Source organism: Anolis sagrei, chromosome Y (genome assembly GCF_037176765.1).
Source record: "Anolis sagrei isolate rAnoSag1 chromosome Y, rAnoSag1.mat, whole genome shotgun sequence".
NCBI lineage: Eukaryota > Metazoa > Chordata > Lepidosauria > Squamata > Dactyloidae > Anolis > Anolis sagrei.
In genome coordinates, this window is record NC_090035.1 from 41753896 (window position 1) to 41779511 (window position 25616).

Here is a 25616-nt window from a genome sequence, read left to right on the forward strand (position 1 = left end):
CAATCATCTGTGATCCATCCTTGAAGTCCCATTATCCATAGTCTGTTCTCCCCCAATCCTCACCAGAATATTGAGTTGGCCATGGGGGCTCTCTGTGCCAAGTTTGGTGTTTCTTGGTATTTGAATAAGTGTCGCTGTGGTTTCAGGAAGTGAGTGAAGGTACTGGAAGTCCCATCATCCATCGTCCGTCCTCCTTCATAAAGCACCGGGATGGGGTGGGTCACGAGGCTTCTGTGTGCCAAGTTGGGTCTTGACTAGTCATTAGATGAGGGTTGCAGCAGTCTTGGGAAGGGAGTGGAGGTACTTGAAGTCCCATCATCCATGGTCTGTTCTCCAAGAAAGTTCACCAGGATGTAGAGTGGGTCATGAGGACTCTGTGTGCCAAGTTTGGTCTTGATCAGTCATTGGCAAGGGTCTCAGGGAGTGAAGTTACTGCAAGTGTTATCATCCATCTCCAAATTTTTCCAGACCGCACCAGGATGTAGACTGGGTCATGCAGGCTCTCTGTGTGAATGGTGATCCTGATCCATCATTGTTGGCCGTTGTAGTGGTCTCAGGAAGGGAGTGCATGTATTTCAAGTCCCATCATCCATGGTGTATCCTCCTCCAAACTGCAGTAGAATGTAGAGTGTGGAGACTCAGTGTGCCAAGTTTGGTCTTTATTGGTAATTGGGTTAGATTTGCAGTGGTCTCAGGAATTGAGCAAAGATACTGAAAGTCCCATAATCCATGGTCAATCCCTGGTCAAACCACACCAGGATGTAAAGTGGGTCATGAGAGGTCTATGTGCCAAGTTTGGTCCTCATCGCTCACTGGATGAGGTTAACAACTGTCTCAAAATGTGAGTGATGGTACTGCAACTCCCATCATCCATGGTTCATCCTCCAAACTGCAGTAGGATGTAGGAGCTCTGTGTGCCAAGTTTGGTCAGTATTGGTAATTTTCTGAAACAGCCCCTGGCCTTTTCCTTTCCTGGATCATCTCGGAATCTTGGAATTGTGGCTGGCCAATCAGAGACCATATGCAAATTTCGTTCACTCATGTCTCCGTTTCTGTCATGGACCCTTTTTTCCACCAGGGGCTCCTGCTGCAGCTGACCAATCAGAGATCATATGCAAATAGCACAACAATGGCAGCCAATCAGAAAGCTGGCACATACTCCTCTGCTTGCACTTCTGTCCACCACATACAAACTTTGACTTTTATTATATTACTAGCTAGGGGACCCCGCGCTGCCCAGGTTATTAGAGAAAGTGGGTAATGGCGGTACTGTGTGCCAAGTTTAGTCTTTATTGGTCATTGGATAACGGCGGCATTGTTTTCAGGGAGGGAAGTCCCATCATCCATGGTCCCCCCTCCTCCAAACAGCAGGATATAAAGCGGGTCATGGGGGCTCTGTGTGCCAAGTTTGGTCTTTATCAGTCATTGGATGAGCGTGGAAGTGGTTTCAGTAAGTGAGTGAAGGTACTGCAAGTCCCATCATCCAAAGTCCATCCCCCTTCAACCTGCAGCAGGATGTAGAGTGGGTCATGGGGGCTCTGTGTGCTAAGTTTGGTCTTGATCAGTCATTGGCGAGGGTCTCAGTGGTCTCAGAAAGTGAGTGAAGTTACTTAAAGTCCCATCATCCATCTCCAAATTTTCCAAACAACACCGGGACATAAAGTGGGTCATGAGAGGTCTATCTGCCAAGTTTGGTCTTGATCAGTTATTGCATGAGGTTTGCAGAGGTCTCAGAATGTGAGTGAAGGTACTGGAAGTCCCATCATCCATGGTCAACCCCTCTCCAAAACTGTAGCAGGATGTAGAGTGGGTCATGGGGGCTCTGTGTGCCATGTTTGGTCTTCATTGGTCATTATATGAGTTTTGCAGCATTATTGGGGAGTGGAGGTACTTGAAGTCCCATCATCCATGGTCTGTCCTCCTCGAAAGGTCCCCAGGATATAGAGTGGGTCATGTGGACTCTGTGTGCCAAGTTTGGTCTTTGTCAGTTATTGGCGAGGGTCTCAGTGGTTTCAGGAAGTGAGTGAAGTGACTGCAAGTCCCATCATCCATTGCCAAATTGAAGGAAGTAGAGTAGGTCATGCGGGCTCTCAGTGTGAATTCTGTTTCTGATCCATGTTTGCTGGCAGTTGTAATGATCTTCAGAAGGAAGTGCAGGTATTGCAAATGCCATCATCCATGGTGCATCCTCCTCCAAACTGCATCAGGGTGTAGACTACGTCATGGAGACTCAGTGTGCCAAGTTTAGTCTATATTGGTAATTGAATGAGGGTTGCAGTGGTCTCAAAAATTGAGCAAAGGTACTGCAAGTCCCATAATCCATAGTCCATCCCCGGCCAATCAGAGACCATATGCAAATAGCACCACAGCGGCAGCCAATCGGAATGCTAGCACATACTCCTCCACCACCGCATACAAACTTTGACTTTTATTATCAAGTTTGGTCTTGATCAGTCATTGTATTAGGGTCACAGTGGTTTCGGTAAGTGAGTGAAGGTACTGCAAGTTCCATCATCCATGATCCACCCTCCTCCAAACTGAAACAGGATAAAGATAGGTCATGGGGGCTCTGTGTGCCAAGTTTGGTCTTTATCAGTCATTGCTTCAGGGTCGTAGTGGTTTCAGTAAGTGAGTAAAGGTACTGCAAGTCCCATCAACTATGGATGTAAAGTGGGTCATGAGAGGTCTATGTGCCAAGTTTGGTCTTGATCAGTCATTGAATGAGGTTTGCAGAGGTCTCAGAATGTTAGTGAAGGTACTGGAAGTCCCATCATCCATGGTAAACCCTCCTCCAAAAGTGCAGCAGGATGTCGAGTGGGTCATGGGGGCTCTGTGTGCCAATTTTGGTTTTGATCAGACATTAGATGAGTTTTGCAGCCGTCTTGTGGAGTGGAAGTACTTGAAGTCCCATCATCCATGGTCTATCCTCTTTGAAAGTGCACCAGGATGTAGAGTGTGTCATGGAGGCTCTGGTTGCCAATTTGGTCTTGATGGGTCATTGGATGAGGGTCGCAGTGGTTTCAGTAAGTGAATAAAGATACTGCAAGTCCCATCATCCATGGTCCATCCCCCTTAGAACTGCATCAGGATGTAGAGTGGGCCATAAGTACTCTGTGTGCCAAGTTTGGGCCTATCCTGTGATTTGTAGGGGCTACAATCTTCTGTGGGAAGTGAATAGGTTGAAAGTACTGCAAATCCCGTCATTAGCGGCCCATCCTGCCCTGAACTGCACCAGGTTTTAAAGTGGGCCATTGGGCCTCTGTGCCAAATTTGGTCCTGACCCATCATTGGTGTGGGCCACAGTGCTCTAAGGTAGTGCGTTCAAGTATTGCAAGTCCTGTCATCCATGGTCCATCCTCGCTCAAACTGCACCAGGATGCTGAGTGGGTCTTGCAGAGGGGAGCAGGGTCCGTGCCAGGTTTGGTCTTGTTCTGTCATTGTTGAGGGCCACAACCATTCCTGACTGCTTCAGGCTCCTTTCCTATTCCCTCTGCTGCCTCGGTAAGTTCAGGGAGGCCAATCAGCGGCCATATGCAAATCGTACCACAGTGGCAGCCAATCAGAAAGCAGGCACATACAAGGTCGCACCACCACACTTCTGTCTGCCGCATACAAATTTTGACTTTAATTACATTTCTAGCATGGGGACCCGGTGCTGCCCCGGTCATTTTAGAAAGGAATTATGTATCAAGGTTGGTCTTTATCAGTTATTTATATGGCTAGCAGTGGTCTCAGGAAGTTAGTGAAGGTACTACGAGTCCAATCATCTGTGGTCCATCCTCCTCCAAACTGCACCAGGATGGAGAGTGGGTCATGGGGGCTCTGTGTGCTAAGTTTGGTCTTGATCAGTCATTGGATGAGGGTCACAGCGGTCTCAGAAAGTGAGTTAAGGTACTGCAAGTCCCATCATCCATAGTCTACCTCAAACATCACCAGAATTTTGAGTTGGCCATGGGGGCTCTCTGTGCCAAGTTTGGACTTTATTGGTATTTGGATGAGTGTAACTGTGGTTTCAGGAAGTGAGTGAAGGTACTGCAAGTCCCATCATCCATTGTCCGTCGTCCTACAAACAGCACCAGGATGTAGAGTCGCTCATAGGATCTCTGTGTGCCAAGTTTGGCCTTGATTGGTCATTAGATGAGGGTTGCAGCAGTCTTGGGAAGTCCCATCATCCAGTCTGTTCTCCCCCAAACCTCACCAGAATGTCGAGTTGGCCATGGGGGTTCTATGTGCCAAGTTTGGTCTTCATCAGTCATTGGATGAGGGTCTCAGTGGTTTCACTAAGTGAGTGAAGGTCCTGCAAGTCCCATCGTCCATGGTGCATCATCCTCCAAACTACACCAGAATATAGAGTGCATCATGGAGACCCGGTGTGCCAAGTTTGATCCTTATCGGAAATTGGATGATGGTTGCAGTGGTCTCAGGAATTGAGCGAAGGTACTGCAAGTCCCATAATCCATGCTCGATCCACAGTCAAACCACACCAGGGCGTGGTTTGGTGTTGCTCAAGTTTGGTGTTGCTCAATCATTATTGAAGGTCGCAGCAGTCTCGGAAAGCGAGTAGAGGTACTTCAAGTCCCATCATCCATGGTATGCCCTACTCCAATCCACAGTAGGATGTAGAGTGGGTCATGGGGGCTCTGTGTGCCAAGTTTGGTTTTGATCGGACATTAGATGAGGGTTGCAGCAGTCTTGGGAAGGGAGTGGAGGTACTTGAAGTCCCATCATCCATGGTCTGCCCTCCTCGAAAGTGCACCAGGATGTAGAGTGGGTCATGGGGCTCTGTGTGCAAGGTTGGTCTTGGTCAGTCATTGGCGAGGGTCTCAGTGGTCTCAGGAAGTGAGTGAAGCAACTGCATGTCCCATCATCCATTGTCAAATTCTTCCAAACCGCACCAGGATGTAGAGTGGGTCATGCGGGCTCTCTGTGTATATTGTGGTCCTGATCCATCATTGTTGGCAGTTGTAATGGTCTTAGGAAGGGAGTGCAGGTATTGCAAGTCCTATCATCCATGGTGCATCCTCCTCTGAACCGCACCAGGATTTAGTGTGCGTCATGGGGACTCTGTGTGCCAAGTTTGGTCTGTATTGGTAATTTTCTGACAGAACCCCTGGCCTTTCCTTTCCTCTCTTTGTCATCTCGGAATTGAGGTTGGTTAATCAGAGGCCATATGCAAATTTCCTTCTGTCATGTCCCTGTTTCTGTCATGAACCCTTTTCTCCACCAGGGGCTCCTGTTGAAGCAGGCCAATCAGAGACCATATGCAAATAGCACCGCAGCAGCAGCCAGTCAGAATCTTGGAACTTTCAGGCTGGCCAATCAGAAAGCCGGCACATACACCGCCACACTTCCGCCCCATACAAACTTTGACTTTTATTCTATAGAAGATAGATAGATATAGATATATAGGTAGATATATAAAAGATAGATATAGACTAGAATATATAGATTAGGGCCCAGGCTTGCTCCTTGTCGCCCCGCCTCCTTCCCCACCAAGTGTTGGCAAGCCCTCTTCCTCTCCTTTCCCTATAGGACCGCACTCCTCGCGCATGCGTGGTATCATTCCCCAAAATTGCACCGAGAGCGGCGGGTGGAGGCGAGCCGGCGTCTGGCCGCCACCTTGTCTTGAGGGGAAAACAACGAGCTTGACTCACCTCGGCGTCGTATACTTTGTTCTGTTGCTGCTGCGGCACGGAGGGCTGTTGTTGGTGCTGACTCTGACATGCTCGCCTCTCGCCGCTGCGTTGTTGGCCGGGCTCTCCTCCGCCGCCTTTGGGGCCTCCGCTGGGAGTGGGGCCTCCCTTCAAGGCGCCGCCGCTCCCTCCTCCGGGCGACTGGCCTGACACTTTCTTCGGGCCTTGGCTCGGCGGGGTGGTTTGTTGCTGCGAGGCCGGCGCTTGGGCGGAGGAGGACGCCGCGGGAGCGGAGGTCGAGCTGGGGGCGACACTGACAGAGAAGGGGGCCGCCGAGGAGGGCGGAGGTTGCTGCACGGCCTGGTTCTGGGCCATTGAAGGCGCCGAGGAGACGGAAACCGAGGCTGCGGAGGAGGACGGAGGCGCCGAAGTCGAGGTGGGCAGCTTCGGAGGCTCCTGCTTGGGCGCATGGTGGTAGCCACTTCCTCCTCCTCGGGTCTGGGCCTGGCCCGGCGGCGGCGAGCGGAAGTCGTGGTTCCCCGGTAGGTCTCGGCCTCCGCCGCCTCCTCCTCCTCCCCCACCACCACGCCGGTGGAAGCCGCCTCCGCGGCTTCGAAAGCGGTCTCTCGACATGGCAAAAATAGCGGCGGCTGGCGGGGGCCGCAGGGCCGAGCAAAGCCGGGGGAAAAAAAGAGACTGGTCTTTCCTCTCAGAACGTTTCCAAAATGGCTGCCACCGCTAAGAGGAAAAAAGCAAACGGTCTCGCGGCTTTGTCCCTCATTTATATAGCCCCCTCTTTTCCGCGCCCTCCGTTTGTTTTGCTCCAATAAAAAACTAGCTCTTGTTCGGATTGACAAGTGGCGCCACCCATTGTTATTCGAACTCTTGCTCTCGCCGTCGGATCGCAATTTCCACCCCATCCTTGCTTTTTTTTTTTTTTGTCGTGTCAGGAGCAACCGCTCCTGTTGTGAGAGAATTGGCCGTCTGCAAGGACGTTGCCCAGGGGACGCCCGGATGATTTCTGATGTTTTTATCATCCTTGTGGGAGGCTTCTCTCATGTCCCCGCATGAGGAGCTGGAGCCGATAGAGGGAGCTCATCCGCCTCTCCCGGGATTCGAACCTGCGACCTGTCGGTCTTTGGTCCTGCCAGCACAGGCTTTAACCCATTGCGCCACCGGGGGCTCCCCCATCCTTGCTACAGAGCACCAATAGGGAGCGGCGTCTTGGTTAGATTGACAAGGACCGTATCCGTTTTCAAATTATCGGTAACGAGGGCTGGAATGGTATCTGCCCTCGGGTCGGTAGCAATTTTATACAATAGCGAGCCTCGATACAAACCAACGCTGCTCACACAATACCTAATTGTGAAATATGAGAAAAGCACGTTGACTTATTTCTGTCCTGATTGGACCGTTTGATCAGCAGTAGGCGAGTAGGCGTGGCTTCTTTTTACACTGTTCCTCAAGCCTACGCATGAAAACTAGGCCTTGCTGCAACGAAGTTGCCACGTGGTTGGACAAAAGGGGCGCCTGTACTGAAGAATGTATGCAGTTTGGTGCCCCTTTAACTGCCAGGGCTCGGTGCGATGGAATTTTGAGAGTTGTTGTTTGTTGAGGCCCCAGCACCCTTTGACAGGGAAGGCTAAAGGCCATCAAAAATGACAACTCCCATGAATCCACAGTATTGCACCATGGCAATTTAAATGTGCGTTCAAACTACATTAATTCGACAACGTAAATGCTCTCATAGACTTTCCCAGGCAGCTTTTCCAAACCTCATTTGCACAATATAGATAAAAGATATATATTGTATGGAAATCTTATAAGGGGTTGATTTAATCTCCAGTTTGCTAGTAAGGTTGAATTGCCGTGTCGCAAAAGGATACAGGTTTAAAAAACATGTCACCAACGACCCTTCCAGACTGGGCCTATTGTAGTGGTTCAGCCTGTAGTTGTTCCGTTCCCTGATATTGCAGGGACATGGGAGAAGCCTCCCTGTGCGCTACTACAGGTTTTGAACACCAAAACAGAATATTTATTTCTCAAAGTCCTTACAGACTTGGCACAGCTTGTCAAAGTTACAAACAAAACAGTCAGTTGGTGAAACCATAGAGATGGTCTTTCTGTTTTTTCCTTCGGTTACTGAGGTAATTCTTCCCCAAATGGTAGAAAATATCTTGGGATCCTTTCACCCTAACCCTGAGCTGCTATGGTTAGAAAACAGGTTTTTCCCTATCTATAGCTCAAGGTTAGCTTTGGAAATAAAGTACTGCTCAATAATATTCAATAACCTATCTATAACTCAATTGCTTTCTATAACTCAATTGCTATCTATCTCAATTAGCTTCTTTATATAACTCAATCACTCAATGAACTCAATCGTACTTACAATGATTTTTTTCAGAGCTACTTAGCTGACCAGCAGCACATCTAAAGCTTTCTTTCTCTACTGAAGGAGGCAGGGGAGATTCCAAAATGGAGATCTCATCCCCTGGAAAAAGGGCAGTCTCTACACCCAAAAAGATACTTTCTAAACCAATATCTGCAGGAAGGCCTGCAGGCTGGCTTTCCAGCCTCTCATGCTGTTGACTTTCAGGGTGCAGCTGAAATTGTAGCAACCCTGGGGAAATGCAAAAGAACACTATCCTATGCAGCTAAAAGGTAATGCAAACTATGCTTCTGGAAGACGGAACACTCCCACAGGATGTCAAAACATCCAGGCGTTCCCTGGGCAGCATCCTTGCTGACAGCCAAATTATTATTATTATTATTTTTAAAAGAGTGGATACTGTAAAAGAATGAATACCGTAAAAACATGATCTAGAGTAGAAGAGAAAACTGACGAAAGAAGGCTCTCCATGAACAGTTCCTGGGAAACATTGAGAGCCAAATTGACAAAGAAAAAACATGGCTGTGGCTCACAAAAAGAAAAGGAGACGGGGGGCCTGATTCTGGCAGCCCAAGAACAAGCCATTAGAACCAATGCCATCAAAGCCAGAATTGAAAAGTCGACGACAAATCCCAAATGTAGACTCTGCAAGGAAGCAGATGAAATAATAGATCATATCCTCAGCTGTTGCAAGAAGATTGCGCAGACAGACTACAAGCAGAGTCATAACATCGTTGCCCAGATGATTCATTGGAACCTGTGCCACAAATACCATCTACCTGTGATGAAGAACTGGTGGGATCACAAGCCGGAAAAAGTTACAGAAAACACGTCAAACTCCTTTGGGACTTCCGAATTCAGACAGACAGAGTTTTGGAGCACAATATTCCTGACTTCACAATCATGTTAAAAAACAAAGTATGGATTGCCGATGTTGCAATTCCAGGTGACAGCAGGATTGCAGAGAAACAACTGGAAGAGCTGACACGATATGAGGATTTAAAGACTGAACTGCAAAGACTCTGGCACAAGCCAGTCAAGGTGGTCCAGTGGTGATCGGCACACTGGGTGCAGTGCCTAAAGACCTTGGCCTACACTTAAACACAATCGACGCTGACAAAATTACTATCTGTCAGCTGCAAAAGGCCACCTTATGGGATCTGCACGCATTATTCACCGATACATCACAAAGTCCTAAACACTTGGGAAGTGTCCAACTTGTGATCCAATTCAACAGCCAGCAGAGTTATCTTGTCTGCTGTGGACTCATATTGTTATGTTTCAAATAATAATAATAATAATAATAATAATAATAATAATAATATAAAACTTTATTTATACCCCATTCCATCTCCCCCAAGGGGACTCGGTATGACTTACATGAGGCCATGCCCATCAGTACAATAAACAACAATATGACACAAGAACATAATAAAACCAAAAAATAAAATACATGAAATGCAAAACAATGTAATAAACAAAACAACAATATAAAATCAGACATTAAAACACAAAAGATTTCGCTGTGGAGAGCCAAATTCAGGATAAAATTTTAAAACACTGGGAGATAATAAACAATGTCAATAATAAACTTTATTTATACCCTGCCACCTTCTCCCCAAAGGGGACTCGGAGCAGCTAACATGAGGCCAAGCCCAAAGTTACAACAAAATAAAATACAGATACAGCAAAATAAAATATGAAGAAACAAAATACCATCAAAATAAATGCATAATATAACAAAATAAAATAAACAGTTCCAAAATGACATGAAAGAGAAATTGAACACAATGGGCAGGTCAAATATACTAGAGATAAAATTGATTTAAAAAATGATAAAATCCTGAATGTGATAGGTAGAATATGTTTCTGAGGGAGAATGTGTTTCTAAGGGGGAAACAGTGGGGCTAAACCTCTGTTAGGGGCGGGGGAAAGTGCATCATGAGGACAGAGCTGTAGTTGGGGCAAGCGGAATATATATTCATTCACCAAAGGCACATTGGAAGACCCAGGTTTTTAGGTCTTTCTTAAAAGCTGCTAGCATGGGGGTTTGTCGGATCTCACTCAGCAGGGAGTTCCAGAGCTGAGGGGCCACAGCAGAGAAGGCCCTCTCCCTCATCCTCACAAGTCATACTTGTAATAAAGGTGAGAGGAGGGCCTCCCCAGAGGATGGAAGAGCTTGTGCAAGTTTATGGAGGGAGATGCGGACACGAAGGTAGGCGGATCTCAAACCATTCAGGGCTTTATAGGTGATAACCTGCACCTTGAATTGGGACCAGAAAAGGAATGGCAGCCAATGGAGCTCCTTGAACAGGGGAGTAGACCACTCCCTGTAATTCGCTCCAGTTATCAGTCTGGCTGCCGAGCATTGGACTAATTTAAGTTTCTGGGCCATCTTCAAGGGAAGCGTCATTTAGAGTGCACTGCAATAGTCCAATCTAAAGCTAACTAAGGCATGGACCACAGCAGTCAGACCAGACTTCACGAGGTACAGTCACAGCTGGTGCAATAGTTTTAATTGTGCAAAGGTCCTCCCAGCCACCACTGACACCTGAGCATCAAGTGTCAGCGCTGAATTCAAGAGGACCCCCAGGCTGCGGACCTGTGTCTTCAGGGGGAGTGCAACCCCATCATGAAGGAGATCTGTCTGTACAGCATTTTCCCATCCTTTTGGTGTGATCATTCCAGGCATTGAATGATTGCATGTGTATAGGATTACCTTCAGGCTATTTATACAAACATACGCAAATTTCATGTTTAGACTATTGCCCATCTTCAAGATGCTTTATTATGTGCATCTATGGATATAATAGGTTTTTTCCTGTGTCAGGAGCGACTTGAAGAACTTCAAGTTGCTTCTGTTGTGAGAAAATTGACCATCTGCAAGGATGTTGCCCAAGGGTCGCCTGGATGTTTTGATGTTTTACCTCCTTGTGGGAGGCTTCTCTCATGTCCCTGCACATGGAGCTAGAGCTGATAGAGGGAGCTCATCCATGCTCTCCCCAGATTCGAACATCTAATCTGTCAGTCTTCAGTCCTGCCAGCACAAGGGTTGAACTCTAGGAGCTCCTAGAGCGTATCAGGTAAAAGTTTTTATTATTTATTATTTATTTATTTAAAACACTTATATTCCGCCCTTCTCATCCTGAAGGGGACTCAGAGCAGAGCATAACATATATACATGGCAAACATTCAATGCCTGGGTACAATACATAAACATTAAAAAACATTTATCTAAATATTAAAATACACCATTTAAAATAACACAATTTAAAACCGTCCTAGCCATCCACATAAAATTCAATTGGCCCTGTCATCTTTCCCATTGTCACTTCATTGCCCTGTCCCAAAAGCTTGGTTCCACAGCCAAGTTTTTACCATCCTTCTAAAGGACAGGAGGGAGGGGGCCGACCTGATCTCACAAGGAAGGGAGTTCCATAGCAGGGGAGCAATCACCGAGAAGGCCCTGTCCCTCGTCCCCACCAATCACGCCTGTGACAATGATGGGGCGGAAAGCAGGGCCTCCCCAGAGGCTCTTAATCTCCGCGATGGTACATAGAGGGAGATGCGTTTGGACAGGTTGGGCCGGGGCCGTTTAGGGCTTTATAGGCCAAAGCCAGCACTTTGAAATGTGCCCGGTAGCAAACTGGCAGCCAATGGAGCTGACGTAACATGGGAGTTGTATACTCCCTGTATGCTGCCCCAGTTATTAACCTGGCTGCCTCTCGTTGGACTATTTGAAGCTTCTGAGCAGTCTTCAAAGGCAACCCTATTACGGTATATTGCTTTAAGTCCAGTGTGTGTGTGTGTGTTAAAGAAAGCCTTTGCAGAAAAGCCTTGCAAAAGTGTTAATGATTAACTGCAGCTGCAGAATAGCTCACCTCAGCAAGGCCAGGCCACACCTCTTGAATGTAACAGTTTGAGGCTTTTGTAGACTGTTAGCAGTTGGAAGTTTGATTTGCTGGAGAGCAGATGCAAGAAACTTATGCTATGGTGAAATAACTATGATTTATTTTGTTATGCTCAATGATTTATAATTTATAAGATTTATTCTATATTACTTACAGTGACTATGTAAGTGTGCCAAACTGTTTTATTTTCAACTCTGCATCCAAGAGTAAAGTTCTACTGTTTTATTTCTTCTGACTGGTCTGTGTCTTTGGCATTGGGTTTCTGGACATGTTGGACATTGCTACTGCGCAACAAATTGATTCTGCGTAACAAACCCCACATAGAGTGCGTTGCAATAGTCTATTCTAGATGTAATGAGAGCGTGGACCACCGTGGCTAAGTCTGACTTTCCAAGGTACGGGCACAGCTGGCGCACAAGTTTTAATTGTGCGAACGCTCCCCTGGCCACTGCTGCAACCTGGGATTCCAGGCTCAGTGATGAATCCAGGAGAACACCCAAGCTGCGAACCTGTGCCTTCAAGGGTTGCAACCCTATACCCTGTTTGGCCTTGCGACTGACCAGGAGGACCTTTCTCTTGTCTGGATTGAACTTCAATTTGCTCACCCTCATCCAGACTGTCACAGCGGCCAAGCACCGGTTCAGGACTTGGACAGCCTCCTTAGCATCAGTGGAAATGAGTGATAGTGTTGGACATCATCTGCATCATCTGTGACATCGAACTCCAAAACTCCGGATGATCTCACCCAGCGGCTTCATGTAGATGTTAAACAATATGGGGGACTATACTGAGCCCCATGGGACCCCACAGGACAATGGCTGTGGAGCTGAGCAGGAGTCCCCCAGCAATACCTTCTGAGTACGACCCCCCAGGAAGAACTGGAGCCACTGCAGAACAGTCCCTCCAAGACCCATCCCTGCAAGGTGCCCTAGAAGGATACCATGGTCTACGGTAGGCATGGGGAACCTTCGGCTCTCCAGGTGTGGTGGACTTCAACTCCCACAATTCCTTGAGGCTCGGCATTCGCCCCAAAGGCTTACCTTGGCCCAAGGAATTGTGGGAGTTGAAGTCCACCACACCTGGAGGGCCGAAGGTTCCTGACCCCTGGTCTACGGTATCGAAGGCCACTGAGAGATCCAGGAGAACCAACAGGGACACACTCCCCTGTCGAGCTCTCTGCAGAGATCATCCACTAAGGCGACCATGGCTGTCTCAGTTCCATGTCCCGGTCTGAAACCGGACTGTGATGGATCCAGATAATCAGTTTCGTCCAAGAAACTGGTAACCACACGTTCCAAGACTTTGCCCAAAAAGGGGAGATTGGAAACTGGCTGAAAGTTGTTCAGATCAGTGGGATCCAGTCATGGGTTTTTTCAACAGTGGTTTTATCACAGCTTGTTTTAAGCTGGATGGAATTTTGCCTTCCTGAAGGGAGGCATTCACCACCACCTTGACCCACTCTGCCAACCCCCTCTAGCTTCCTTTATCAGCCAGGATGGGCAGGGGTCCAGGATGCATGTGGTTGCCCTCACCTCTTTAAGAATCTTGTCAATATCCTCAGGTTGCACAAATTGAAATGAATCCATTAAAACTGGACAAGGAGGCACTCTTGCTACATCTTCAGAGACTGCAGTAACTGTGGCGTCCAGGTTGGAGCAAATCCGCGAAGAACCGAGCAAATGCCTCACAGCGAGCTGTTGAAGGGCCAGGGATCCCATCATGGGTGGTGGGGTTCAACAAACTTCTGACCCTTCGAAACAGCTCAGCTGGACGATTTCTCACGGATGCAATGTTGGCCGCAATGTGAGATTTATTTGCAGCCTTCACTGCTGCGGAGTACGCCCTTGCATAGGCGCACGCCCGTGTTCGGTCTGACTCGCTGCAAGGTGATCGCCACACACCCTCTAGATTCCTCTTTGTTCACTTCATCGCTGCCAGCTGCTCATTGAACCCGGGGGCTGGATTAGCTCTGCTACTCGAGAGGGGCCGCTCTGGAGCTATTGTGTCTATTGCCCTGGTCATCTGCCTGTTATAGAAAGTGACCAGAGCATCATCAGAATCACCTACCTCAGTGGCGGGAAGTTCCCCAAGAGCTGTCAGGAATCCTTCTGGATCCATAAGCCTCCTGGAGCGGACCATCTTAATGGGCTCTCCACATCTGCGGAGGTTAGGGAGTGCAGTAAGTCTAAACTTGACCACGTGGTGGTTGGTCCATTGCAGTGGGACTAAAGAGAGTTCCCCCACTCCACCACCTTCTTCCCATCCCTAACAGAACACCAAGTCCAATGTATGTCCATCTCTGTGAATAGGGCCAGAAACCATTTGGGACAGCCCCACAGTAGCCATGGTTACCATGAAGTCCTGAGCCGCTCCCGACAGGGAGGTCTCTGCATGAACATTGAAGTCCCCCAGAACTATAAGCCTTTGGGACTCCAATGTCCGGCCTGAGATCACCCCGGCTAGCTCAGGTAGGGAGGTTGTAGTGTTGCGAGGTGGTCGGTACACTACAAGTATCCCTATTCTGTCCCGAACTCCTACTCTCAAGTGGACGCATTCAAATGAGGGTGTCTGTGGGATGGGGTATCTGGTCAAGGAGATGGAATCCCTATAGACCACTGCAACCCCGGCCTCCAGATCTGGGCTGGTGCTGCACAGAGGAGCCTGGCGGACAAAGCAGGGTGAGATTAACACCCCCAGACTCATCCAACCAGGTCTCTGTTATGCATACCATGTCTGCACCCTTATCCAGAATCAAGTCCTGGATGATTACAGTTTTTTCATTTACAGACCTGGCGTTCAACAGCGCCATCCTTAACCCGGAGGGACCGCCATCTTGGTTACCCAAGTTCACCATGTCAGGAGACCGTTTTGGAAGTCGTTTTGGCACTACCAATTTTCTCATACATTCTCTAGGCTGAATTAACACATTTGATCTCCTTTTCCCGCATCTCTCTCTTCCCATTATTGTTTCTATAGGGGCCCGCCGACCACTGGAACTCCATTCACTCCCTACCTGAGCTCTCTTCCTGTACTTAGGCTGTGGTCCAGCGTTGCTGTTGGACTAAGGGATGGGGGAACAAAGGCTGTTGGGCTGGGGAATAGGAAATGGGGGGCTTTTGGACTGAGGGGTAAAGGGTAGGGGGCTATTAGTCTGCGGGATTATGAGAGAGGATGAGGGGCTGTTGGTCTGTAGGGTAGGGGGAAGAGAGCTCTTGGCCTGGGGGATAGGAGGGGAAGGGCTGTTGGATTCAGGGAGAGGGGGGAGGGAGCTATTTGGCTGGGATGTGAGAAGTAGGGCGCTATAGGGTTGGGGGGATAAGGCGTAGGGAGCTATTTGACTGGAGGGAGGGGGACCAGGGGATATTTATTTGGTGAAAAGGGGGGAAAGGGCCATTAGGCTGGGGGGTAGGGGTGGGGGCTAAAAGGCTGGGGGGCAGAGGGTAGGAGGCTTTTTGTATACAGGTTGGGGGATTGGGGGCTATTGGGCCAAGGGATAAGAAATAGGGGGATCTTACACTGAGGTTCTTGCTGAGGTAGTCAATATTGTATTGCTTGGCTCCCAACAAGTTCTTCTGATGATTCTCTTAAGTGTAATGGGAGAGAATCATGAATGTCATCGGAGAAGAGCTCTAATGATTGTTCCCTTAAGTTCAGAAGCTGTGGGGCTGTTTGCTCTTTCCACCTAGTGGGACCATTGAGTAAGGTTGGAGGAAGCTGGGCTCTGCTGTCAGTTGTGAGGGATTTTCCCTAGAGCTTGAGTGGCTGGGGGAATATTCCTTGTTACCTAGTCTCTGGAGAGTAGTGAGTACCATTTTCTGGACTGAATCCTTATTTTGATTCTGAGGGGCAACTTCTAAGATACTCTCTGGCCTATTTAAAGTTTGATTATTCTGGGGAATTGCCAGAGACTTAGTTCGGTTTTGTTCGGTTTTGAAAAACCTTCCTTACTTTAATTCCCCATTCTTGTAGGGAGGGCCTAAGTGTATGTAACTCTTTGGGTGTATCAACATCTCCAAAAGTTATTAATAAGCGAAGGAAGTTGATGTTGTACTCTTTATGAAGCCATTTAATGGTTGTGATCTTAAATTCCTTAGAGTTCTTCCTAAGAATCTGACTTAGGGACACCTTGATAGCTTTAGATGAACACAATCTCCCTCTATTCAAATGAGTATCTAAGATATCAAAAGCCAGCTCATTTGTTTGGAAGATTATTTGCTGCATGTCACTTTCTGGCTTGCAGAGTGATTCATTTCCCCTCCTAGTGGTGGTAAGATGATTCTCCCTACTCCAATCCTCCCCCCCCCCTCTTCCCTTACCAGATCCTCCCGCTCCCCCTCTCCGTAGTTCCATCTTTAGCATGACAGGAGGTCACCCCCTCCTCTCCCTTCCACACACAAAACGGGTCTATTGCTAATGAGGAAACATATGTAAGCAGGTGGTCTAGTTTTTTTGTTGAGTTCCTCAATATGTTGGAGGAAGAGGCACACTGTTTGACCCATCAAGTCATCAATGTGTGAGAATTCAGAATTCAGCAGTGTCCCAAGGTCAGCCATTGTCCTTGGTAAAATGAGATCTCCGATAGCAGCACACTGATAAGATGGAGGTGACCAGCTTCACGGCCCAAGTAGGATGTGGATAGTTGCTCTGAGCACAAGGTGTCCAAACCACTGGAAGACCTGTGGAATACCAATTACCGATAAAAACCAAACTTGGCACACTGAGTCTCCATGATGCACTCTACATCCTGGTGCAGTTTGGAGGAGGATGCACCATGGAAGATGGGACTTGCAATACCTGCACTCCCTTCCTAAAACCATTATAACTGCCAACAATGATGGATCAGGACCACAATTTACACAGAGAGCCCGCATAACCCACTCTACATCCTGGTGCGGTTTGGAAGAATTTGACAATGGATGATGGGACTTGCAGTCACTTCACTCACTTCCTGAGACCACTGAGACCCTTGCCAATGACTGATGAAGATCAAACTTGGCACAGAGAGTCCCCATGACCCTCTCTACATCCTGGTGTACTTTCGAAGAGGACAGACCATGGATGATAGGACTTCAAGTACCCCCACTCTCTTCCCAAGACTGCTGCAACCCTCATCTAATGTCCGAACAAAACCAAACTTGGCACACAGAGCCCCCATGACCCACTCTACATCCTACTGCAGTTTGGAGTAGGGCATATCATGGATGATGGGACTTGAAGTACCTCTACTCGCTTTCCGAGACTGCTGCGACCCTCCACAATGACTGAACAACACCAAACTCGGCACATAGACCTCTTATGATCCACTTTATGCCATGGTGTGGTTTGACTGTGGATCGAGCATGGATTATGGGACTTTCAGTATCTTCGCTCAATTCCTGAGACCACTGCAACCATCATCCAATTTCCGGTAAGGACCAAACTTGGCACACCGGGACTTGCAGTATCTTAACTCAATTCCTGAGACTGCTGTGACCCTCATCCAATGACTGATCAAGACCAAACTTAGCACACAGAGCCCCCATGCCCCTCTCTCCATCCTGGTGCAGTTTGGAGGACGATGGACCACAGATGATGGGACTCGCAGTACCTTCACTAACTTCCTGAGACCACTGCGAGCCATATAAATAACTGATAAACACCAACCTTGATATACAATTCCTTTCTCTAATAACCCGGGCAGCGCCGGGTCCCCAAGCTAGCCTATATCTGTATATACTGTATAATAAAGAAGAGTGTTTGTATGGGAAGGACAGAGGTGCGGAGGGCGGAAGGTGTATGTGGCAGCTTTCTGATTGGCTGCCGCTGCGGTGCTATTTGCATATGGTCTCTGATTGGCCAGCTTCAATAGGAGCCCCTGGTGGAGAAGAGGGTTCATGGCAGAAACGGGGCATGACAGAAAGAAATTTGCATATGGTCTCTGATTGGCCAGCCTCAAATGCAAGATTCCAAGATGAGAAAGAGAGGAAAGGAAAGGCCGGGGGCTGGGTCAGAACACTCCCAATACAGACCGAAATAGGCACACAGAGCCCCCATCACCCACTCTACATCCTACTGCAGTTTGGAGGAGTATGAACCATGGATGATGGGACTTGCAGTCTGAGACCGCTGTTAACCTTATCCAATGACTGATCAGGACCAAACTTTGCACATAGACCTCTCATGACCCACTTTACGTCCTGGTGTGGTTTGGCCGGGGATGGACCGTGGATTATGGGACTTGCAGTAGCACTGCTCAATTCTTCAGACCACTGCAACCCTCATCCAATTACCAATAAACACCAAAATTGGCACACTGAGACTTCATGACGCACTCTACATACAGGTGCAGTTTGGAAGAATTTGACAATGGATGATGGGACTTGCAGTCACTTCACTCTCTTCCTGAGACCACTGAGACCCTCGCCAATGACTCATCAAGACTAAACTTGGCACATGGAGCTCCAATGACCCACTCTACATCCTGGTGCAGTTTGGAGGAGGACAGATCATGGATGATGGGACTTCAAGTACCTCCACTCCCCAAGACTGCTGCAAAAGTCATCTAATGACCAATCAAGACCAAAGTTGGCACACAGAGCCCCCATGACTCACTCTACAGCCTGCTGCAGATTTGGAGGAGGGTTGACCATGGATGATGGAACTTCCAGTACCTTCACTCACATTCTGAGACCTCTGCAAACCTCATCCAATGACGGATCAAGACCAAACTTGCCACATCGACCTCTCATGACCCACTTTAAGTCCTGGTGTTGTTTGGAAAAATTTGGAGATGGATGATGGGACTTGAAGTACCTTTGCTCACTTCCTGAGACCACTGAGACCCTCGCCAATGACTAATCAAGACTAAACTTGGAACATGGAGCTCCAATGACCCCCTCTACATCCTGGTGCAGTTTGGAGGAGGACAGACCATGGATGATGGGACTTCAAGTACCTCCACTCCCGAAGATTGCTACAACCCTCTTCTAATGACCAATGAAGACCATACTTGGCACACAGAGCCCTCATGATCCACTCTACATCCTGCTGCAGTTTGAAAGGGGATGGACTTTGGATGATGGGACTTGCAGTACCTTCACTCACTTCCTGACACCACTGCCACCCTCATCTAATGACTGATAAAGACCAAACTTGCCTCACAGAGCCCCCATGACCCACTCTATATCCTGCTGCTGTTTGTAGGAGGATGGCCCATGGATGATGGGACTTCAAGTACCTTCATTCACTTCCTGAAAATAATGCAGCCGTTATCCAAAGACCAATAAAGACCAAACTTGGCATACAGAACCGCCATTACCCACATTCTCTAATAACCTGGGCAGCGCCGGGTCCCCAAGCTAGTCTATCTATATATATAATAAAAGTCAAAACTTGTATGTGGCGGATGTGTGGCGGTGTATGTGCCGGCTTTCTGATTGGCCAGCCTGAAAGTTCCAAGATTCTAATTGGCTGCTGCTGTGGTGCTATTTGCATATGGTCCCTGATTGGCCTGCTTCAACAGGAGCCCCTGGTGGAGAAAAGAGTTCATGACAGAAACTGGGACATAAGAAGGAAATTGGCATATGGTCTCTGATTGGCCAGCCTCAATTCCAAGGTTCCGAGATGACAAAGAGAGGAAAGGAAAGGGCCAGAGGGGGCTGGGTCAGACAATTACCAATACAGACCAGACTAGGCACACAGAGCCCCCATGACCCACTCTACATCCAACTGCAGTTTGGAGGAGGATGAACCATGGATGATGGGGCTTGCAGTACCATAACTCACATTCTGAGACCGCTGTTAACCTCATCCAATGACTGATCAGGACCAAACTTGTCACATAGACCCCTCATGACCCACTTTACGTCCTGGTGTGTTTTGGCTCGGGATGGACCATGGGTTATGGTACTTGCAGTACCTTTGCTCAATTCTTGAGACCACTGCAACCCTCAACCAATTACCTCCATGATGCATTCTACATCCTGGTGCGGTGTGGGGGAGTATGCACCATGGACGATGGGACTTGCAATACCTGCACTCCCTTCCTGAGACCATTACAAGTACCAACAGTGATGGATCAGGATCACAATTCGCACAGAGAGCCCGCATGACCCACTCTACATCCTGGTGCAGTTTAGAAACATTTGGACATGGATGATGGGACTTGAAGTCACTTCACTCACTTCCTGAGACCACTGAGACCCTTGCCAATGACTGATCCAGACCAAACTTGGCACACAGAGTCCCCATGACGCACTCTACATGGTGGTGCACTTTCGAGGAGGACAGACCATGGATGATGGGACTTCAAGTACCTCCACTCCCTTCCCAAGACTGCTGCAACCCTCATCTAATGTCCGATCAAGACCAAACTTGGCACACCGAACCCCCATAACCCACTCTACATACCGATGCTGTTTGGAGGAGGGTTGACCATGGATGATGGGACTTGCAGTACCTTTACTCACTTACTGAAACCACTGCGACCTTGAACCATTGACTGATAAAGACCAAACTTGGCACACAGAGACCCCATGGCTCACTCTATATCCTGCTGCTGTTTGGAGGAGGGTTGACCATGGACAATGCGACTTCAAGTACCTTCACTCACTTCCTGAAAACAATGCAACCATCATCCAATGACCAATACAGACCAAACTTGGCATACAGAACCGCCATTACCCACTTTCTCTAATAACCCGGGCAGCGCCGGGTCCCCAAGCTAGTCTATACATATAATAAAGGTGAAAGTTTGTATGTGGAGGGCAAAAGTGTGGCGGTGCGACGGGAGGAGTATGTGCCAGCGTTTTGATTGGCCAGCCTGAAAGTTCCAACATTCTGATTGGCTGCCGCAGTGGTGCTATTTGTATATGGTCTCTGATTGGCCAGCTTCAATAGGAGCCCCTGGTGGAGAAAAGAGTTCATGGCAGAAACGAGGACATGAGAAGGAAATTTGCATATGGTCTCTGATTGGCCAGCCTCAAATCCAAGATTCCGAGATGGCAAAGAGAGGAAAGGAAAAGGCCAGAGGGGGCGGAGTCAGACAATTACCAATACAGACCAGATTTGGCACACAAAGCCCCTCGACATCCTACTGCAGTTTGGAGGAGGATGAACCATGGATGATGGGACTTGCAGTACCACCACTCACATTCTGAGACCACTGTTAACCTCATCCAATGACTGATCAGGACCAAACTTGGCACATAGACCTCTCATGACCCACTTTACGTCCTGGTGTGGTTTGGCCGGGGATGGACCATGGATTATGGGACTTGCAGTACCTTTGCTCAATTCTTGAGACCACTGCAACCCTCATCCAATTACCGATAAAGACCAAACTTGGCACACTGAGTCTCCATGACCCACTCTACATCCTGGTGCGGCTTGGAGGAGGATGCACCATGGACGATGGGACTTGCAATACCTGCACTCCCTTCCTAAAACCATTATAACTGCCAGCAATGATGGATCAGGACCACAATTTACACAGAGAGCCCGCATAACCCACTCTACATCCTGGTGCGGTTTGGAAGAATTTGACAATGGATGATGGGACTTGCAGTCATTTCACTCACTTCCTGAGACCACTGAGACCCTTGCCAATGACTGATGAAGATCAAACTTGGCACAGAGAGTCCCCATGACCCTCTCTACATCCTGGTGTACTTTCGAGGAGGACAGACAATGGATGATAGGACTTCAAGTACCTCCACTCTCTTCCCAAGACTGCTGCAACCCTCATCTAATGTCCAAACAAAACCAAACTTGGCACACAGAGCCCCCATGACCCACTCTACATCCTACTGCGGTTTGGAGTAGGGCATACCATGGATGATGGGACTTGAAGTACCCCTACTCGCTTTCCGAGACTGCTGCGACCCTCAACAATGACTGAACAACGCCAAACTTGGCACATAGACCTCTCATGACCCACTTTACGCCATGGTGTGGTTTGACTGTGGATTGAGCATGGATTATGGGACTTGCAGTATCTTCGCTCAATTCCTGAGACCACTGCAACCATCATCCAATTTCCAATAAGGAGCAAACTTGGCACACCGGGTCTCCATGATGCACTCTACATCCTGGTGCGCTTTGGAGGATGATGCACCATGGATGATGGGACTTGCAGTTCCTTCACTCACTTAGTGAAACTACTGAGACCCTCATCCAATGACTGATAAAGACCAAACTTGGCACACAGAACCCCCATGGCCAACTCAACATTCTGGTGAGGGTTGGGGGAGAACAGACTATGAATGATGGGACTTCAAGTACCTCCACTCCCTTCCGAAGATTGCTACAACCCTCTTCTAATGACCAATAAAGACCAAACTTGGCATACAGAACCGCCATTACCCACTTTCTCTAATAACCCGGCCAGCGCCGGGTCCCCAAGCTAGTATATAATAAAGGTGAAAGTTTGTATGCGGCGGACAAAAGTGTGGCGGTGCGACGGGAGGAGTATGTGCCAGCGTTTTGATTGGCCAGCCTGAAAGTTCCGACATTCTGATTGGCTGCCGCAGTGGTGCTATTTGCATATGGTCTCTGATTGGCCAGCTTCAATAGGAGCCCCTGGTGGAGAAAAGAGTTCATGGCAGAAACAGGGACATGAGAAGGAAATTTGCATATGGTCTCTGATTGGCCAGCCTCAATTCCAAGATTCCGAGATGACAAAGAGAGGAAAGGAAAAGGCCAGAGGGGGCTGAGTCAGACAATTACCAATACAGACCACACTTGGCACACAGAGCCCCCATGACCCACTCGACATCCTACTGCAGTTTGGAGGAGGATGAACCATGGATGATGGGACTTGCAGTACCATCACTCACATTCTGAGACCGCTGTTAACCTCATCCAATGACTGATCAGGACCAAACTTGGCACATAGACCCCTCATGACCCACTTTACGCCTGGTGTGGTTTGGCGGGGGATGGACCATGGATTATGGGACTTGCAGTACCTTTGCACAATTCTTCAGACCACTGCAACCCTCATCCAATTACTGATAAAGACCAAACTTGGCACACTGAGTCTCCATGACGCACTCTACATCCTGGTGCAGCTTGGAGGAGGATGCACCATGGATGATGGGACTTGCAATACCTGCACTCCCTTCCTAAGACCAATACAACTGCCTACAATGATGGATCAGGACCACAATTTACACAGAGAGCCCGCATGACCCACTTTACATCCTGGTGCGGTTAGGAAGAATTTGACTATGGATGATGGGACTTGCAGTCACTTCACTCACTTCCTGAGACCACTGAGACCCTCGCCAATGACTGATCAAGACCAAACTTGGCACACAGAGTCCCCATGACCCACTCTACATCCTGGTGCACTTTCGAGGCAGACAGACCATGGATGATGGGACTTCAAGTACCTCCACTTCCTTCCCAAGACTGCTGCAACCCTTACTAACGTCCGATCAAGACCAAACTTGGCACACAGAGCCACCTTGACCCCTCTACATCCCGATGCTGTTTGGAGAAGGACGGACAATGGATGATGGGACTTCCAGTGCAGTTCAGGGCAGGATGGGCCACTAATGATGGGATTTGCAGTACCTTCACCTGATTCACTTCCCACAGAACATTGTAGCCCCTACAAATCACAGACCAGGCCCAAACTTGGCACACAGAGTACTCATGGCCCACTTTACATCCTGATGCAGTTCTAAGGGGGATGGACCATGGATGATGGGATTTGCAGTATCTTTACTCACTTACTGAAACCACTGCAACCCTCATCCAATGATCAATCAAGGCCAAATTGGCACACAAAGCCCCCATAACCCACTCTACATCCTGGTGCACTTTCGAGGAGGACGAACTATGGATGATGGGACTTCAAGTACCTCCACTCCCCAAAACTGCTGCAACCCTCATCTAATGACCAATCAAGACCAAACTTGGCACACAGAGCCCCCATGATCTACTCTACATATTGCTGCAGATTTGGAGGAGGGTTGACCATGGATGATGGGACTTTCAGTACCTTCACTCACATTCTGAGACCTCTGCAAACCTCATCCAATGACTGATCAAGACCAAACTTGGCACATAGACCTCTCATGACCCACTTTATGTCCTGGTGTCTTTTGGAAAAATTTGGCGATGGATGATGGGACTTGAAGTACCTTCACTCACTTACTGAAACCACTGCGACCCTCATCCAATGACTGATAAAGACCAAATTTGGCACACAGAGCCCCCATGACCCACTCTATATCCTACTGCTGTTTGGAGAAGGGTGGACCATGGATGATGGGACTTCAAGTTCCTTCACTCACTTCCTGAAAACAATGCAACCGTTATCCAATGACCAATAAAGACCAAATTTGGCATACAGAACCGCCATTACCCACTTTCTCTAATAACCTGGGCAGCGCCAGGTCCCCAAGGTAGTATATAATAAAGAAGAGTGTTTGTTTGTATAGGACAGAGGAATTGTGGAGGGAGGGCGGAAATGTATGTGCCAGCGTTTTGATTGGCTGCCGCTGTGGTGCTATTTGCATATAGTCTCTGATTGGCCAGCTTCAATAGGAGCCCCTGGTGGAGAAGAGGGTTCATGGCAGAAACGGGGCATGACAGAAGGAAATTTGCATATGGTCTCTGATTGGCCAGCCTCAAATGCAAGATTCCAAGATGAGAGGGAGAGGAAAGGAAAGGCCAGGGGCTGGGTCAGAACACTACCAATACAGACCAAAATAGGCACACAGAGCCCCCATCACCCACTCTACATCCTACTGCAGGTTGGAGGACTATGAACCATGGATGATGGGACTTGCAGTACCACCACTCACATTCTGAGACCGCTGTTAACCTTATCCAATGACTGATCAGGACTAAACTTCGCACATAGACCTCTCATGACCCACTTTACGTCCTGGTGTGCTTTGGCCGGGGATGGACCGTGGATTATGGGACTTGCAGTACCATTGCTCAGTTCTTCAGACCACTGCAACCATCATCCAATTACCAATAAATACCAAACTTGGCACACTGAGTCTCCATGACGCACTCTACATCCAGGTGCAGTTTGAAGGAGGATGTACCATGGACGATGGGACTTGCAATACCTGCACTCCCTTCCTAAGACCATTACAACTACCAACGATGATGGATCAGGGCCACAATTTACACAGAGACCCAGCATGACCCACTCTACATCCTGGTGCGGGTTGAAGAATTTGACAATGGATGATGGGAATTGCAGTCACTTCACTCACTTCCTGAGACCACTGAGACCCTCGCCGATGACTAATCAAGACTAAACGTGGCACATGGAGCTCCAATGACCCACTCTACATCCTGGTGTGGTTTGGAGGAGGACAGATCATGGATGATGGGACTTCAAGTACCTCCACTCCCCAAGACTTCTGCAAAACTCATCTAATGACCAATCAAGACCAAAGTTGGCACACAGAGCCCCCATGACCCACTCTACAGCCTGCTGCAGTTTTGGAGGAAGGTTGACCATGGATGATGGAACTTCCAGTACCTTCACTCACATTCTGAGACCTCTGCAAACCTCATCCAATGACGGATCAAGACCAAACTTGGCACATAGAGCTCTCATGACCCACTTTACGTCCTGGTGTTGTTTGGAAAAAAATGGAGATGGATGATGGGACTTGAAGTACCTTTGCTCACTTCCTGAGACCACTGAGACCCTCGCCAATGACTAATCAA

At 48.3% G+C, this 25616-nt stretch overlaps 1 protein-coding gene across 3 annotated transcripts in view; it reads right to left on the reverse strand.

Annotated features, from left to right (window-relative positions):
- Positions 1-6398, reverse strand: part of LOC137095120 (splicing factor, proline- and glutamine-rich-like) — a 79110-nt gene extending 72712 nt beyond the window's left edge. For all 3 annotated transcript variants that reach the window (XM_067461402.1, XM_067461401.1, XM_067461400.1), the window contains exon 1: positions 5655-6398. In XM_067461402.1, the coding sequence (XP_067317503.1) occupies positions 5655-6266 (612 nt within the window). In that variant the 5' untranslated portion in view covers positions 6267-6398. The remainder of the gene's footprint in view (positions 1-5654) is intronic.
- Positions 6399-25616: the final 19218 nt, after the last annotated feature.